The sequence below is a fragment of the Pan troglodytes genome, chromosome 4 (assembly GCF_028858775.2).
Source record: "Pan troglodytes isolate AG18354 chromosome 4, NHGRI_mPanTro3-v2.0_pri, whole genome shotgun sequence".
Taxonomy (NCBI): domain Eukaryota; kingdom Metazoa; phylum Chordata; class Mammalia; order Primates; family Hominidae; genus Pan; species Pan troglodytes.
The window spans coordinates 58,406,661-58,422,826 of NC_072402.2; the positions used below are offsets into that span (position 1 = coordinate 58,406,661).

General features: G+C 41.8%; 1 protein-coding gene across 1 annotated transcript in view; it reads left to right on the top strand.

Annotated features, from left to right (window-relative positions):
- The first annotated feature begins 7,820 nt into the window (after window positions 1-7,820).
- Window positions 7,821-16,166, top strand: part of ANKRD55 (ankyrin repeat domain 55) — a 134,173-nt gene continuing 125,827 nt past the window's right edge. The window contains exons 1-2 of the mRNA XM_016953294.3: window positions 7,821-7,914; window positions 8,209-8,299. Coding sequence (XP_016808783.3) covers window positions 8,242-8,299 — 58 coding nt within the window. The 5' untranslated portion in view covers window positions 7,821-7,914; window positions 8,209-8,241. The remainder of the gene's footprint in view (window positions 7,915-8,208; window positions 8,300-16,166) is intronic.

Here is a 16,166-nt window from a genome sequence, read left to right on the forward strand (position 1 = left end):
TGACTAATTCCCTGGCACTTCTTGCCCATCCTCAGAGCTGGTAAAGTGACCTTCTGCATTCTGAAAAAATACTGTCAGACCAAAATGTCCATGCTGACCTTTCAAAGCCAGCTGAAGCACATTAACAGGTCTGGGGACTGACAGTATCTGCTACAGAAAGACAGACAATGAAGACACAATGAATTACAAGTTAATTACAGATAGTGATAATTATAAGAAAGTAAAAATGAGGAGATTTTATTAACTATAATTGGAATTGAGAAGGAAGGCACTGACCCCTTTAGATAGAATAGCAAAGTCAGGGAAGGCTGTCTGAGCAGAGACCTGAATGGTAAGAAGAAGCCCACCATGGGATGAGTCAAGGAAAGAGAGATTTAGACCAGCACTACTCAAAGTGTGGGCTGTGGCTGCCGCCAGTCCAGGAGATGCTGGTTTATCACCAGTTTGTGACAAGTTAAGTATACAAATTGAAAGAACTTTTCAATGTAACCACTTAGAGATGGTTACAGCAATTGGACATTGCCACAACCTTCGAGCCTGTGATGGCAGACTTGTCTCACTGTAGTGTAGACCAGCTGGGCATTCTCAAATGTGCATGAAAAGTCATGCACAGTAGGACAGTGTTACATATGTGACATTTTAGGGTTAGTTTGTCAACCATACTCTAAAATTATATAAAATATGAGAAAAGTGAGCATTTATTCATTTTTTAAATCTGCTAGTTTCAATTTTTAACAATTGTTCATTTTTAACAAACAATTATTTTAAAATCTAGGTTAAGAAGTAAGATTCATATTGCTGATTCTTTCAGGTTTATTGAGGTATGATTTACATTTAGTAAAATGCACCCTTTTGAGATATTTAGTTCTATGAGTTTGACAAATGAATACAGGATATGTAACCATCGCCACATTCAAGATATAGAATATTTCTGTCACTCCAAAAGTTCTATCCCGTTCCTTTGTTGTCCATTCCCTCCCCCTGGAAAGCACTCATCTGATTTCTGTCTCCACTTTTTGCCAGAATGCCTTATATGTGGAATCATGCAGTATGTAGCCTTTTGTGTCTGGGTTCTTTAACTTAGCATAATACTCTAAAGACTCATCCATTAACTGCACATATCAGTAGCTCATTCCTTTTCATTGCTGAGTAGTATTCCATCATATAAATGCACCATAGTTTGTTTATCCATTCACCAGTTAATGAACATTGAGGTTGCTTTTAGTTTTGGGTGGTAATGAAGCCACTATAAACAATCATATACAAGTGTTTGTGTAAACATATGTTTTCATTTCTTTAAATACCTGGGGGTTGCATTGCTGGGCCATATTTATGTTTAACTTTATAAGAAACCATAAAACTGTTTTCCAAAATGGTTGCACCATTGTGTCCTCCTTCAGCAGCAATGTATGAGAGTTCCAACATCCTCACCAGCACATGGTGCAATCTTAGTTTCTTGTTTCTCTTTAAAGCTATTCCAATTGGTGCATAGTGGTATTTCATTGCGATTTTAATTTACATTTTTCTAATGACAAATGATGCTGAGCATTTTTTCATGTGCTTATTTACCTTTGGTATTAATTCTTTGATGAACTATTGATTCAAATCTTAGCCTTTTTTAAAAATTGGGTGCTTTTCTTTTACTATTAAGTTTTAAGGATTTTATATATTCTGGGTGCAAGTCCTTTATTGGCTTTGTGTTTTACAAATATTTTCTCCCTGTCTGTGGCTTGTCTTTTCATGACTTACCAGCATTTCTCAAAGCACAAAAGTTTGCAGCCATAGGCCGAGTGTGGTGGTTCACACCTGTAATCCCAACAGTTTGGGAGGCTGAGGCAGGCAGGTCGTTTGAGCTCAGGAGTTTGAGACCAGCATGGGCAACATGGCGAGACCCCATCTCTACAAAAAAAAAAAAAAAATAGCTGGGCATGGTGGTGCACACCTGTAGTCCCAGCTACTTGCGGGGCTGGCGGAGGAGGATCACTTGAGCCTAGGAGGTCAAGGCTGCAGTGAGCCATGTTTGCGCCACTGTACTAGAGCCTGGGCACCCTATTGAGACCCTATCTCAAAAACAAAAACAAAAACAAAAAAACACTACTAAAAGTTTGCATCCATGAAAAAGAATAAAATCATGTCCTTTGCAGCAGTATGCAGCTGGAGACTGTTATCCTAAGCAAATCAACACAGGAAGAGAAAACCACATACCACATGTTTCTGCTTTTAAGTGGGAGCTAAACATTGGGTACTCATGGACATAATGCTGGGAACAATAGGCGCTGGGGACTAATGGAGGGGATTGAGGGAGGGGAGCAAGGATTGAAAAGCTATTGGGTACTATGCTCACTACCTGGGTGACAAGATCAGTTGTACCCCAAACCTCATCATCATATAATAGTCCCGTATAATAAACCTGCACATGTACCCCCTGAATCTAAAATGAAAGTTAAGAGGAAAATATTTTAATAATGACAAAGTAAAATCACAGTGGCAACTGTGATTAAGGAACTGAATTTTTAACTTTATTTCATTTTAATTAACTTAAATTTAAATAGCCACATGTAGCTAGTGGTTATTGTATTGGACAGCACAGATTATTAATACTGAATTGCACTTTCAGTGAAAAATGTGCACAGTTTTTTGTTTGTTTGTTTGTGACAGAGTCTCACTCTGTCGCCCAGGCTGGAATGCAGTGGCGCAATCTCAGCTCACTGCAACCTCTGCCTCCCAGGTTCAAGCGATTCTTCTGCCTCAGCCCCCTGAGTAGCTGGGATTACAGGCGTGCTCCACCAAGCTTGGCTAATATTTGTATTTTTAGTAGAGACAGGGTTTCACCATGTTAGTCAGGCTGTTCTCGAACTCCTGACCTCATGATCTGCCTGCCTTGGCCTCTCAAAGTGCTGGGATTACAGGCATGAGCCACCACACCTGGCCCCACAGTTTTTATAATTCTTTGTGTACCATGTTTGTTCTGATTTACTTTTCTTTTCTTTTCTTTTCTTTTCTTTTCTTTTCTGACAGAATTTTACTCTATCACCCAGGCTGGAGTGCAGTGGCGTGATCATGGCTCACTCCAGCCTCAACTTCCCAAGTTCAAGCAATCTTCACACCTCAACTTCCCCAGTAGCAGGGACTACAGGCACATGCCACCATGCCCAGCTGATTTTTAAATTTTATTTTGTAGAGACAAGGTATCACCATGTTGCCCAGGCTGGTCTCAAACTCCTGGGTTCAAGCAGTCCTCCTGCCTTGGCCTCCCAAAGTGCTCAGATTACAGGCATGAGCCACTGTGTCTGGCCCTAATTTTCTTTATATATTTTAGAAACATGATCTCATTCTGTTGCTCAGGCTGAAGTGCAGTGGCGCAGTCATAGATCACGGCAGCCTTGAACTCCTGGGCTCAAGTGATCCTGGGCCCAGCCTCCCAAAATGCTGGGATTACAGGTGCAAGCTGTCATGCCCAGCCCGATTATATTTATCGACAAGTAATATTATGCCTGTTGAATCTAATAATAAAAATTAGGACTTGTATTCTGTAACTCCTACTTTTATGTTTCTATTATTAATTTTTATCATATTTTCAGAATGCATGATGAATGATGGTTTGGAAATTCAAAAACCAGATTTTTCACTACAGGCTAGCCTCAGAAGCATTGGGCTAGACAGTTGTCACAGTATGGGCAAAAGCCCTGTTTTCCTAACAGGGCTATTTCTCATTGTAAATTCACAAAACAGCATTCTGGAAAAGAAAGTGACTGGTGGGACATGAAAGTGGAGGACTATTTTGGATAATGTGGTCAGGGAGAGCTCAGTGTTGGCACTGAGCAGGGGAAACAGCATTCCAAGGAGAGACAGAATAGCAGTCTTTAGGGCATGGAAAAGGGAACAACAGTGTGTTTAAGGACAGACAGTGTGGCTGGATGTTGGGAAGGGAGGGAGAGTGGTGAGGAAAGAACTGGAAAGGAAGGAAAGAGTCAGATTTTGCATGACCACAGACCTTGCCTTCTCCTCCTCTCCTGCATTGTAGATCAAAAAAGTTAATGCACCACAGGCACCGGATAGGCATGAATAAGTGCTCTAATCAAAATGAATGTGAAGGCTCCATGTGGTGGCTCATGCCTGTAATCCTAGCACGTTAGGGGGCCAAGGTGGGTGGCTCACTTGAGCTCAGTAGTTCAAGACTAGCCTGGGTAACAAGATGAAACCCCGTCTCTACAAAAAATACAAAAATTAGCCCAGTGTGGCACGTGCCTGCAGTCCCAGCTACCCGGGAGGCTGAGGTGGGAAGATTGCTTGAAGCTGGGAAGAGGAGTTTGCAGTGAGCCGAGATCACACCACTACACTCCAGCATGGGTTCCTGTCTCAAAAAAAAAAAAAAAAAAAGAGCACTTGAAGAAACAACCATATCTTATTGTACACTGGCCTTGGTTGTATAGAAAGAACTATCTTGGCCAGGCACAGTGGCTCACACCTATAATCCCAGCACTTTGGGAGGCCAAGGCGGGCGGATCACCTGAGGTCGGGAGTTTGAGACCAGCCTAACCAACATGGAGAAACCCCGTCTCTACTAAAAATACAAAAAAAATTAGCCAGGCGTGGTGGCACATGCCTGTAATCCCAGCTACTCGGGAGGTGGAGGGAGGAGAATCGCTTGAACCCGGGAGGCGGAGGTTGAGGTGAGCTGAGATCGCGCCATTGCACTCCAGCCTGGGTGACAAGAGCGAAACTCTGTCTCAAAAAAAAAAAAAGAAAGAAAGAAAGAACTCTTCCTTATGTTTGCAGCCCAGGAAGCCGACTGAATAATAATAGTCAACTCTCACAAGAAGTTAGAGAGTGGGATTCCCATGCCACAGGTTAAGACACTGAGGCTCAAAAATTATATTACTGTGAGGTAGATCAGCAGGACTTGTTTTCCAAGCACTGGTCAAGACCCCTGGTTGCAACCCTACTGCTCAGATCAGGATCTGGTTGAAACAGGGTGCAGTGAAGAAGCCAGCCAAAACCAGAAGATGGTAATGAGAGCAACCTCCAGTTGTTCTCACTGCTTAGTAGCATAAGGACACTCCCACCAACACCATGACAGTTTACAAATGCTATAGTAAGAGCCCAGAACTTACCTTACCTGGTTCCAGAAACTCCCTGTTCCTTTTTCAGAAAGTTCTGAGTAGCCCACCTCTTAATTAGCACGTAATTAAAATCGGTCTAAATATAGCTGCCACCATCCCATACACTGCTCCTCCGGGCACAGCGCCCATGGGGTAGCCCTGATCCACAGGAGCAGTACCTCTGCTGCTGCTGCTTCAGTAAAAGTAACTGTCTCCACCACGGGCTCACCTTTGAATTCTTTCCTGGGCAAAGCCAACAACCCTTCAGGCTAACTCCCAATTTCGGGGCTCACCTGCACTGCATCAGCTTGTCCTAATCACACACCTAACAAGAGACAAACCCAAGTTCATGCCCTTTCCATTCTCTTTGACTGCCCTTTTTCAAAATGAGCCCAAAGCAACCCTTTTCAAAACATGAAAATGTCTGTATATTTTAATTTGGTTTTGTAATCATTTTAGAGACTTTGCATTTATTTTGAGAGTTCCTCTTTTGTATTAGTTTCCTGAAGCCATTGTAACAAATTACCACAAGTTTGGTGGCTCAAAACAACAGATATTTATTCTCTCACAGCTCTGGGGACTAGAATTTTGAACTCAAGGTGTCAACAGGGCCTCCTCCCTCTGAAGGCTCTAAGGGACAGCCTGTTCCATACCTCTTCCAGCTTCTGGTGGCTGCAAGTGTTCCTTAGCTTGTTGCTGCATCATTCCCCTCTCTGCCCCTGTGCCCACGTGGCCTCCTCCTCTTCTCTCTGCGTGTCTCTTATAAGGGCATTTGTGGCTGGACACAGGGCCCACCAGTATAATGCAGGATGATTTCAACTTGAGACCCTTAATTTAATTACATCTGCAAAGACTCCTTTTCCAAATAAGGTCATATTCACAGGTTCTGAGGACTAGAATGAGGACATTCCTTTCTGTGGGCCCTTCCACAAACCATTCAGCCCTCTATCCCCTCCATGTGCTGCAGCCTGGACACTCTCCCCAGATAGCAAGCTGGGGACTCACACTGACCTCATTTGTTTATCTTCTCTCAAAGATCCCTGTCCTGTGCTTCCTGCTGTCCGAAAACTGTTCTACTTATTTTGCCCAATTTTCCAGTTGTTTAAGGAAGGAGAGTGAATCCAGTCCCTATTACTCCAGCATGGCCAGGAGCAGAAGTTGCGCCCATGAGTGTAAGCTCATTGAGTGTGGGAACATTTCCTGTCTTGCCTCTCTAGTGCCTGTAGAAATGATTGGAGCACAGTACTCCTTCCTTAACAGTTGATGAATTAATGAACAAATGAATGAAAGGGAAGTTCATCTAAACCCTTTGTTTTTCTCTTGTTTGGGACTGAATGGCAAAAAACCCTTTTACCTCCGTCAGCCAGATGAGCTTGAGCCATCTCTCCTTAGCTGAGAATCTGCTGGTGTAATTCTCAGTTTCCTCCTCAATCCACTCGCAGCCCCTAAATCTGGCTCTCATGGTTAATGCAAGAAACTGGTGTTGGGAAATGTAAGAGATTTACCTAAGGAGCACATTTTGGGTAATGATTTGTAAGACATATGTTCTGCCTGTGTTTTTAAATAAAAAGAACACAAGGGCATGTTGAGGGGAGGGGCTAATGTGGGAAAGGAGCGTGAATAGTATTTTTGAGTGAGTAGCGGTATTGTCACAAAGAAGAGAGGCCCCCCAATTTGTTGATGGAAAATTAATGATAGGCATTGAGAAAATATGAGGCAGGAGAAAAGCAAGGAGCCTGCCCATCAATGAACACAAATTATACACTAGATCAGTCCATATCAAAACAGAGGTGGCCATATACGGAGAAAAATGGTTTCTGCTTTTATTTCCACAATCACACACTAATTAAGTTAAAAAGAAAACAGTTATTACCACTATCAATAGCATTTATGAAAGCATCTACTATATGGCTGTTTGACTTATCCAAAAATCTGGTTGTGCCTAGAATATAGAACTTTGTTTGAATGTAGTATATCATATTTTTATTACAAATATAAGATAATAGATACCGGTTATTAACAAGCCAAAAATACAGAGATTGATACAGAACAAGTTAGAAATCTCCTACTCTAATCACAGTGGCCTGAGGGAGCCAATATTAGCAGTTTAGTACGTGTCTTTCTACATCTTTTTCAGTGTTCGTCTGAATATATAAAAATAATGTATACAGTGAGTGGTTTCTGGTTTTATTAAAACATGAACAAATGAAATATATAACTTGTTTATTTCATTTAACAATAGATTAGTGACATGTCACCAGATAAATACACAGATTTATTTATGTCAGATTTTTAAATCTAGAGTACGAATTTACTACCATTTACTTAGCTGCTCCCTGAATGAGGTACATTCCGGTGATTTTTCAGGTTTTACTACATGTATTGCTACAATAAACACCCTTGTGACGGCAGACTGTTTTAATTTTATCACCACAGACACTCGAGCCTTGAAATGTCACCTTTCAAATGACGCCTTTCCCCATCCTCCCTGTCAATTGGAGAACGGAGCTGAAAGGGGAGTGAAGAAGACTGCCAACATGGATAATTACTCCACACAGCACATGGCCAGCAGCCTCCTGCTACAATATTTACATCCCATTCCATTGAGATGGCACTCTCTGCTCACATGACCCAAATGCAGTTCTCACTCCGCCAAGAGCACAGCCGAATGGGAACTGCATTGGCAGCTTTGCACATGCTCTGTCTGGCCCTGTGAATCCTCACTCACCCATTCAGATTTCTGTTGGTGTAAAGCGACATTCCAGCTGCTGAAGCTCCGTGATCTGCTGTGTTTTCCCAGCCCAGATCCAAGGCAGGTGGCCCATACAATTTTACTATATTTTTGGAGTTTGAATAATTGTGTTTATTGATTTGGGGGTGGAGGGTGTATTATGCCCATGTACAGCTGATGAATGAGGCCATAGAGTAACTCTTTTCCTAGCAGGTATTTACAGGAATAGCATTTACCTATTTTCATCACCTTGCCTTGACAACAACCTGCAGCTCTGATGCACATTTAATCCTGAAACAGAGGTCTTGGCAAACGATGCTGCCTCTGACTGTCGTGTTGACAGTAAGGTTTGAGATGGTGTTTTCTCCTCTCTAGAGACCTGGATGCTTTTTGCCATTCTGATGGTCAATGATGAGACAGGCTACCATGGATTTCAGCACCCCTTCTGTGTTTGATCAGCAAAGAGGTAAAATGCTGCTTTAACACATTCTTTGGTTGTTAGCATCCTTAGTCTCATGGTATGGATTTACAGTTGTAAGGAGAGAAAGAGAAGTGTGTGTGTGTGCGCGTGCGTGCGTGGGTGTGCATGAGTATTTGCTATGTAGGATGTGGAAAGAGGATTTCACCTAGAAAACAAACCTGTTCAAAATGTTCACTTCTAGTTTGATAAGCATCTGAAACAGAAAAATAAGCTTATGATTTGTTGTATAAGCTTATGATCTTGTTGAAGTATTCCTACCTTCAAATTTTAAAAACTGGATTTCAAGCACACCATTTCAGATAATGTCATCTTTATTCTGTTTTTTCCAAATCTTTTTTAAAAATTAGAGTAAGCAATGTAAGAACACATCACATGTATTTTTATCATTCTATTAGCCCAGTATCTCATTGCTGTATCTTCATAAGCATTTTTTTATTCCTTTCAGGAATAGATGTTGCCTGTATTTATGTCGGGTTGATATGTTATCTCATCCAAGGTTGTGTAATGACATATCCCTATGCTATTATTTGCAATGCCAGGGTATATCTTCCTTACTTATAATTTCTGGAGTGGAGGTAATTTTCCACATCAAAATGTTGCTGTGAGATCAACTTATCCTTATAATATCACGTATTTGGCCATGTGGTCTATGTGTATACATTTTGCATATGCAATGTGTTTATATACATCTTCGTGTAATACTTATGTGTAATAGTAAATCTTTTTTTAGTATAAACATGAAATTTCCATTTTATAAACAAAATAAATATTTTTTAGAATCTTTTCTTAAATATCTATTATTTAAACCACTTTCTACAGTCTCTGAATATTCTTCAAGATCCTAAGTTCCTTTGGTGATTTTATCTGTTTTGGCTACAACATGAAATGGTGGTTTGAAAAAGCCTCATTAAGAAAATGTACTGCTTCATTCTTTTTTCCCTTTTCCTGCTCTAGGCCATAGCATGTTTATTACCCCTCAAGCTACATCTGGCTTCGTGGGTGAATTATTTTAGCCCAGTGGGTTTCTCCAAAAATAAATTTATATTTAGATTCCTGAGTTAGCTAATGTATATATGTATATAGTGTGTTCTCCAGGTCTTAGCTCATTTGGAATAGTGTTTGTGTGTGTGTGTGTGTGTGTGTGCCTTCAGAATGTCCGGCTCATACCGTGTTTGGATCTGAACAGCATAGAGAAAGGGGTTGTCACAGCTGTGCCCACCACCATCCTCTCCTCCTGGTACATTTTATATCACTGATGGCAGTCAGTAAAAGTGAAAATCTGCTAAGAACCAAAGAGCTCACACTGGCTAAAAAATGACGTTGCTGAGCCACAAAACATACAATGGGTTTATTTTTGAAGACTAATTGGAGGGAGCTGGGACTGACTGAAGAAGAACTAGCTCTTCATAATGAATTTACATGTTCCAGTGCTGTACCTTCTAACAGGATTGAGCCCCAAACATAGTTAAGATACAGAATTACAAGACTGATTTTCTTTTAACACCTTTCATGTGAGCAATTCACAGCAATTCCTCCACCTGGGCCGGATTCTCTCCCATGGAAGTTAACCCTCTCCCTGCCATCTTTATCTCTATTTCTCAATCCTTTCTCTCTTTCTAGAGGTTTTATCATATGATGGAAAGAGCATGGGATTTTAAATCTTATAGATGTAGATCAGAATGGCAGATCATCTACTTCTTAGCTGTGTGACCTTGGCAAGTTACCTAACCTCTCTGGGCCTTAGTTTCCCCAGGAATACAATGAAGGAAATGGTGCTTACCTAGCAGAGTTGTTGTGAGGATCTAAAATAACATATAAAAAGCACCTGTTAGCAATGCCTGATATTCAATAAGTATTTTCCCATTTTGGCTGCAGCTGTTATTATTATTGCTGTTGTTATTATCACCTTGGACTGGGAGTTTCTGAAGTGCAAAAGACTACTCATCTCTCTACCTTCAGCCTGAATGTAGTAGTCCTCAGATCAAATGAGGGCTTAGTGCTGGATGACTAAATTACATTAATTATTTTTTTCAGAACCCTAGGATACCATTTATAGCAAGACCTAGAATAATAATTAACTAAGCCATTCCTGAATAGTTTTATTACCCCATTAATCCTTCCTCTTTCTTAAAAGCATGAAAGACCATAAGGGTTGAGACTATTATACAGATTTTAAATATTATATTGTTGGACAAACCAAAGGGAGGTGACTTTCTCGGGAAAAGTTGAGCATGGGGCTTTAGTTGAGGGTTTTTCATGAATCGTTACTGTCTGGATAAGTGAACCCTAGCAGTACTGTCTTTACATGCAGATGGGGACAGAAGACATTGCAGCTGGAAGAACCTTAGCAATCAAGTAACCTGTTGGTTCTCACATTGGCTGTACTTAAGAATCATCTGGGCCGGGCGCAAGGCTCACGCCTGTAATCCCAGCGCTTTGGGAGGCTGAGGTGGGCAGATCACAAGGTCAAGAGATCGAGACCATCCTGGCCAACAGGGTGAAACCCCGTCTCTACTGAAAATACAAAAATTAGCTGGGCACGGTGACACACGCCTGTAGTCCCAGCTACTCGGGAGGCTGAGGCAGGAAATCGCTTGAACCTGGGAGGTGGAGGTTGCAGTGAGCTGAGATCAGGCCACTGCACTCCAGCCTGGTGACAGAGCAAGACTCTGTCTCAAAAAAAAGAAAAAAGAATCATCTGAAGAAATTCTGAAAATGCTGATGCTTGCATCCCACCCAGGGAGATTCCAGTTTAACTGCAGTGGTTGGCCCAACCAACACTCCTTAGGAAGTTCTCATGGACAGCAAAGATGCAGAACCAGTCATCCAACCTACCCCTCTTCCACATTTCAGATGCGGGAACTAAAGCACAGAGAGGTTCAAAGTTGGGTCCTTCCTAATAATAATAACAACACCCCACTAAATAGCAACAGAGGGGACTGAGGCCCAGGTGTTCTCCATCCATACAACAGGGCAATAGGAAGCTTCCTGCACATGGCCAATCCCTGGCCTAGCACTGACTCTGGCTCATGGTTGCCCAGAGAATGGTGGAAGAATATGATGCAGAAGGACCTTCAGGGCTCCAACGAGGTGGGTTTGGTAAGCCTGAATCCCTCCACATGCATTTTCCTATATTTCTCTTTAGCTAGAGGCAACGAGGCATGCCAGGGTCTTGGTGACAGATGGTCATTTGCTCAAGTCCTGTCTCTGCCCTCTTCCTAGTTACATGAACTTGCACAAACTAGTTGATCTCCACTGGCTTCTGTCTCCTTGACTGTAAATGTGGATAATACTATATTACATATTCACAGCGCTGCTGGAAGGCCTAACGATCATATCATTTGACTGGCCAGGGGCATGGTCTCTGGCTGGCTTTGCAAAACTGTGAGGGAGGAAGCCTGGGTCTTTAGAACTCTCGACTCTCTTTTGTGCTTTCAGATTTCACCATAGCAACATCTCTTCTGGTCCCACGTGTTCTTTCCGGCTGTGTTCCCTCTCAAAGCCCACACACGCAGGAAGCGACCTGTAGTAAAGCCATTTACTACAGAACACAGAGGTTCCTGCTAAAGTCTACATATTATGTAACTGAAGATACTTGCATTGTAAGCTTTGTCACGACTTGTGGAAAGAAAAGTTTTGCTGTGCCTGAAAGAATCCCAAACCTGAAAGAGAAAACAGGAAAAAAAAAAAAACAGGCGAGGGGTCGGCGGGAGGTGGGGGGACGGGTAGCCTCAGGGCCTCACCCACTCCTCTGTGTTGTTGGGGGTGAGGAGGGCCTGGCCGTGCCAGGGTCTCTGAGGAAATATGCCTGACAAGGCTGAGCGGTGTGTTTGCACGCACCTGTGTGGGCTGTGGTCCACCCTCTTGCACAGGTCGTTTCTCTTGTCGAGTTGCTGGAAAAAGAGAGGAAGGGCTTTGTCTTCTAGCCCAGATTAATACAGTGTGTGATTGTCTCTGTGCTGCTGTAACCAATTATCACAAGCTGGGTAGCTTAAAACAACAGAAATTTATCCTCTCACAGTTCTGGTGCCCAAAAGTCTGAAATCAAGATGTCAGCAGCAGGCCGGGCGCAGTGGCTCATGCCTGAAATCCCAGCAGTTTGGGAAGCCAAGGCGGGCAGATCACCTAGGATCAAGAGTTTGAGACCAGCCTGGCCAACATGGTGAAACCCTGTCTCTAGTAAAAATAAAAAATTAGCTGGATGTGGTGTCATGCGCCTGTAATCCCAGCTACTTGGTAGGCTGAGGCACAAGAATTGCTTGAACTCAGGAGGCGGAGGTTGCAGTGAGCCAAGATCACACCACTGCACTCCAGCCTGGGTGACAGATTAAGACTCCACCTCAAAAAAAAAAAAAAAAGTCAGCTGGGGGCCTTCTCCTAGAACCTTTAGGAAAGAATCTTCCCTGGTCCTTCCAGCCTTGGCTGCTGTGGCCTCATCACTCTGGTCTCTGCCACCATCTTCACTTGGCCTCATCTGTGTGCATTGCTCCTCTGTGTACCTGTCTCAAAGTTCCTCTGCCTCTCCTTTAAGGATGCATGTGATTGCATTTAGGGACCACCCAGATAATCCAGGATAAACTCCTCCTCTCAAAGTCCTTGGCTTAGTCACATCCTTTCATATATAAGGTCATAGTCACTCTCTTGCCATGTAAGGGAATAGCCACAGGTTCCAGGATTAGAGGTTAGAACATATCTTTAGGGCCACCATTCAACCCATTGCAGGGAGTGAGAAGAGGTCAGATCCCAGAAAGCACGCAACACTGTGACTCGGTTTTTGGTAAAATCCATTCTCATTTAAGCTAGAAGAAAAATTGGCAAGTAAGAGGTGGGGGAAGTGGGGGAGCATCTGTTTGGTGCAGACTCTGTGCAGGGCTTTACATGGATACATATTGACAAGAGGGAATGTTTATGGAGCATTTAGCAGAGCCAGGCTCTGTCCTAAGGACTGCACACAGACTAGCTCATATAATCCTCATATCAGCTTCAGATATGACCCCCTTTTATCGATGAGGAAATTCAAAAAGGTTATGACCTACCCAATGTTATCACAAAGTAAAACAGCAAAGCTAGGATTCCAAGCTAAATCTGCTTCACTTCAAAACTGGTGTTCTTTCTACCGCAGAATGTCTTTTCCTTGGCCAGCAATAAGGTTTAATAAAAAAAAAAAGACATCAATGAAAAATCAAATTAATGAAACATTTATTTTCACAATCAAGCTCTTATTCCATTGTGTTGTGGATTTTTAAGTTCCCACGCACAGATGTGCAGGGGTTTTTTTGTTTGTTTTTTGTTTTCTTTTATACTTTAATTCTAGGGTACATATGCACAGTGTGCAGGTTTGTTACATATGTATACATGTGCCATATTGGTATGCTGCACTCATTAACTCGTCATTTACATTAGGTATATCTCCTAATGCTATCCCTCCCCCCTCCCCCCACCCCACAACAGGCCTCGGTGTGTGGTGTTCCCCACCCTGTGTCCAAGTGTTCTCATTGTTCAATTCCCACCTATGAGTGAGAACATGCGGTGTTTGGTTTTCTGTCCTTGCGATAGTTTGCTCAGAATGATGCCTTCCAGCTTCATCCATGTCCTTACAAAGGACATGAACTCATCCTTTTTTATGGCTGCATAGTATTCCATGGTGTATATGTGCCACCTTTTCTTAATCCAGTCTATCATTGATGGACATTTGGGTTGGTTCCAAGTCTTTGCTATTGTGAATAGTGCTGCAATAAACATACATGTGCATGTGTCTTTATAGCAGCATGATTTATAATCCCTTGGGTATATACCCAGTAATGGGATGGCTAGGTCAAATGGTATTTCTAGTTCTAGATCCTTGACAAATCACCACACTGTCTTCCACAATGGTTGAACTAGTTTACAGTCCCACCAACAGTGTAAAAGTGTTCCTATTTCTCCACATCCTCTCCAGCACCTGTTGTTTCCTGACTTTTTAATGGTTGCCATTCTAACTGGTGTGAGATGGTATCTCATTGTGGTTTTGATTTGCATTTCTCTGATGGCCAGTGATGATGAGCATTTTTCATGTGTCTGTTGGCTGCATAAATGTCTTCTTTTGAGAAGTGTCTGTTCACACCCTTCACCCACTTTTTGATGGGGTTGTTTGATTTTTTATTGTAAATTTGTTTAAGTTCTTTGTAGATTATGGATATTAGCCCTCCGTCAGATGAGTAGATTGCAAAAATTTTCTCCCATTCTGCAGGTTGCCTGTTCACTCTGATGGTAGTTTTTTTTGCTGTGCAGAAGAAGCTCTTTAGTTTAATTAGATCCCATTTGTCAATTTTGGCTTTTGTTGCCATTGCTTTTGGTGTTTTAGACATGAAGTCCTTGCCCATGCCTATGTCCTGAATGGTATTGCCTAGGTTTTCTTCTAGGGTTTTTATGGTTTTAGATCTGACATTTAAGTCTTTAATCCATCTTGAATTAATTTTTGTATAAGGTGTAAGGAAGGGATCCAGTTTCAGCTTTCTGAATGGCTAGCCAGTTTTCCCAACACCATTTAATAAATAGGGAATCCATTCCTCATTTCTTGTTTTTGTCAGGTTTGTCAAAGATCAGATGGTTGTAGATGTGTGGTATTATTTCTGAGGGCTCTGTTCAGTTCTATTGGTCTATATCTCTGTTTTGGTACCAGTACCATGCTGTTTTGGTTACCGTAGCCTTGTAGTATAGATTGAAGTCAGGTAGCGTGATGCCTCTAGCTTTGTTCCTTTTGCTTAGGATTGTCTTGGCAATGTGGGCTCTTTTTTGGTTTCATATGAACTTTAAAGTAGTTTTTCCAGTTCTGTGAAGAAAGTCATTGGTAGCTTGATGGGGATGGCATTGAATCTATAAATTACCTTGGGCAGTATGGCCATTTTCATATTTATTCTTCCTATTCATGAGCATGGAATGTTCTTCCATTTGTTTGTGTCCTCTTTTATTTCATTGAGCAGTGGTTTGTAATTCTCCTTGAAGAGGTCCTTCACATCCCTTGTAAGTTGGTTTCCTAGGTATTTTATTCTCTTTGAAGCAATTGTGAATGGGAGTTCACTCATGATTTGGCTCTCTGTTTGTCTGTTGTTGGTGTATAAGAATGCTTGTGATTTTTGCACATTGATTTTGTATCCTGAGACTTTGCTGAAGTTGCTTATCAGCTTAAGGAGATTTGGGGCTGAGATGATGGGGTTTTCTAAATATACAATCATGTCATCTGCAAACAGAGACAATTTGACTTCCTGTTTTCCTAATTGAATACTCTTTATTTATTTCTCCTGCCTGATTGCCCTGGCCGGAACTTCCAACACTATGTTGAATAGGAGTGGTAAGAGAGGGCATCCCTGTCTTGTAACAGTTTTCAAAGGGAATGCTTCCAGTTTTTGTCCATTCAGTATGATATTGGCTGTGGGTTTATCATAAATAGCTCTTATTTTTTTGAGATACGTCCCATCAATACCTAATTTATTGAGAGTTTTTAGCATGAAGGGCTGTTGAATTTTGTCGAAAGCCTTTTCTGCATCTATTGAGATAATCATGTGGTTTTTGTCTTTGGTTCTGTTTATATGATGGATTATGTTTATTGATTTGCGTATGTTGAAGCAGCCTTGCATCCCAGGGATGAAGCCAACTTGATCATGGTGGATAAGCTTTTTGATGTGCTGCTGGGTTCGGTTTGCCAGTATTTTATTGAGGATTTTTGCATCAATATTCATCAAGGATATTGGTCTAAAATTTTCTTTTTTTGTTGTGTCTCTGCCAGGCTTTGGTATCAGGTTGATGCTGGCCTCATAAAATGAGTTAGGGAGGATTTCCTCTTTTTCTATTGATTGAAATGGTTTCAGAAGGA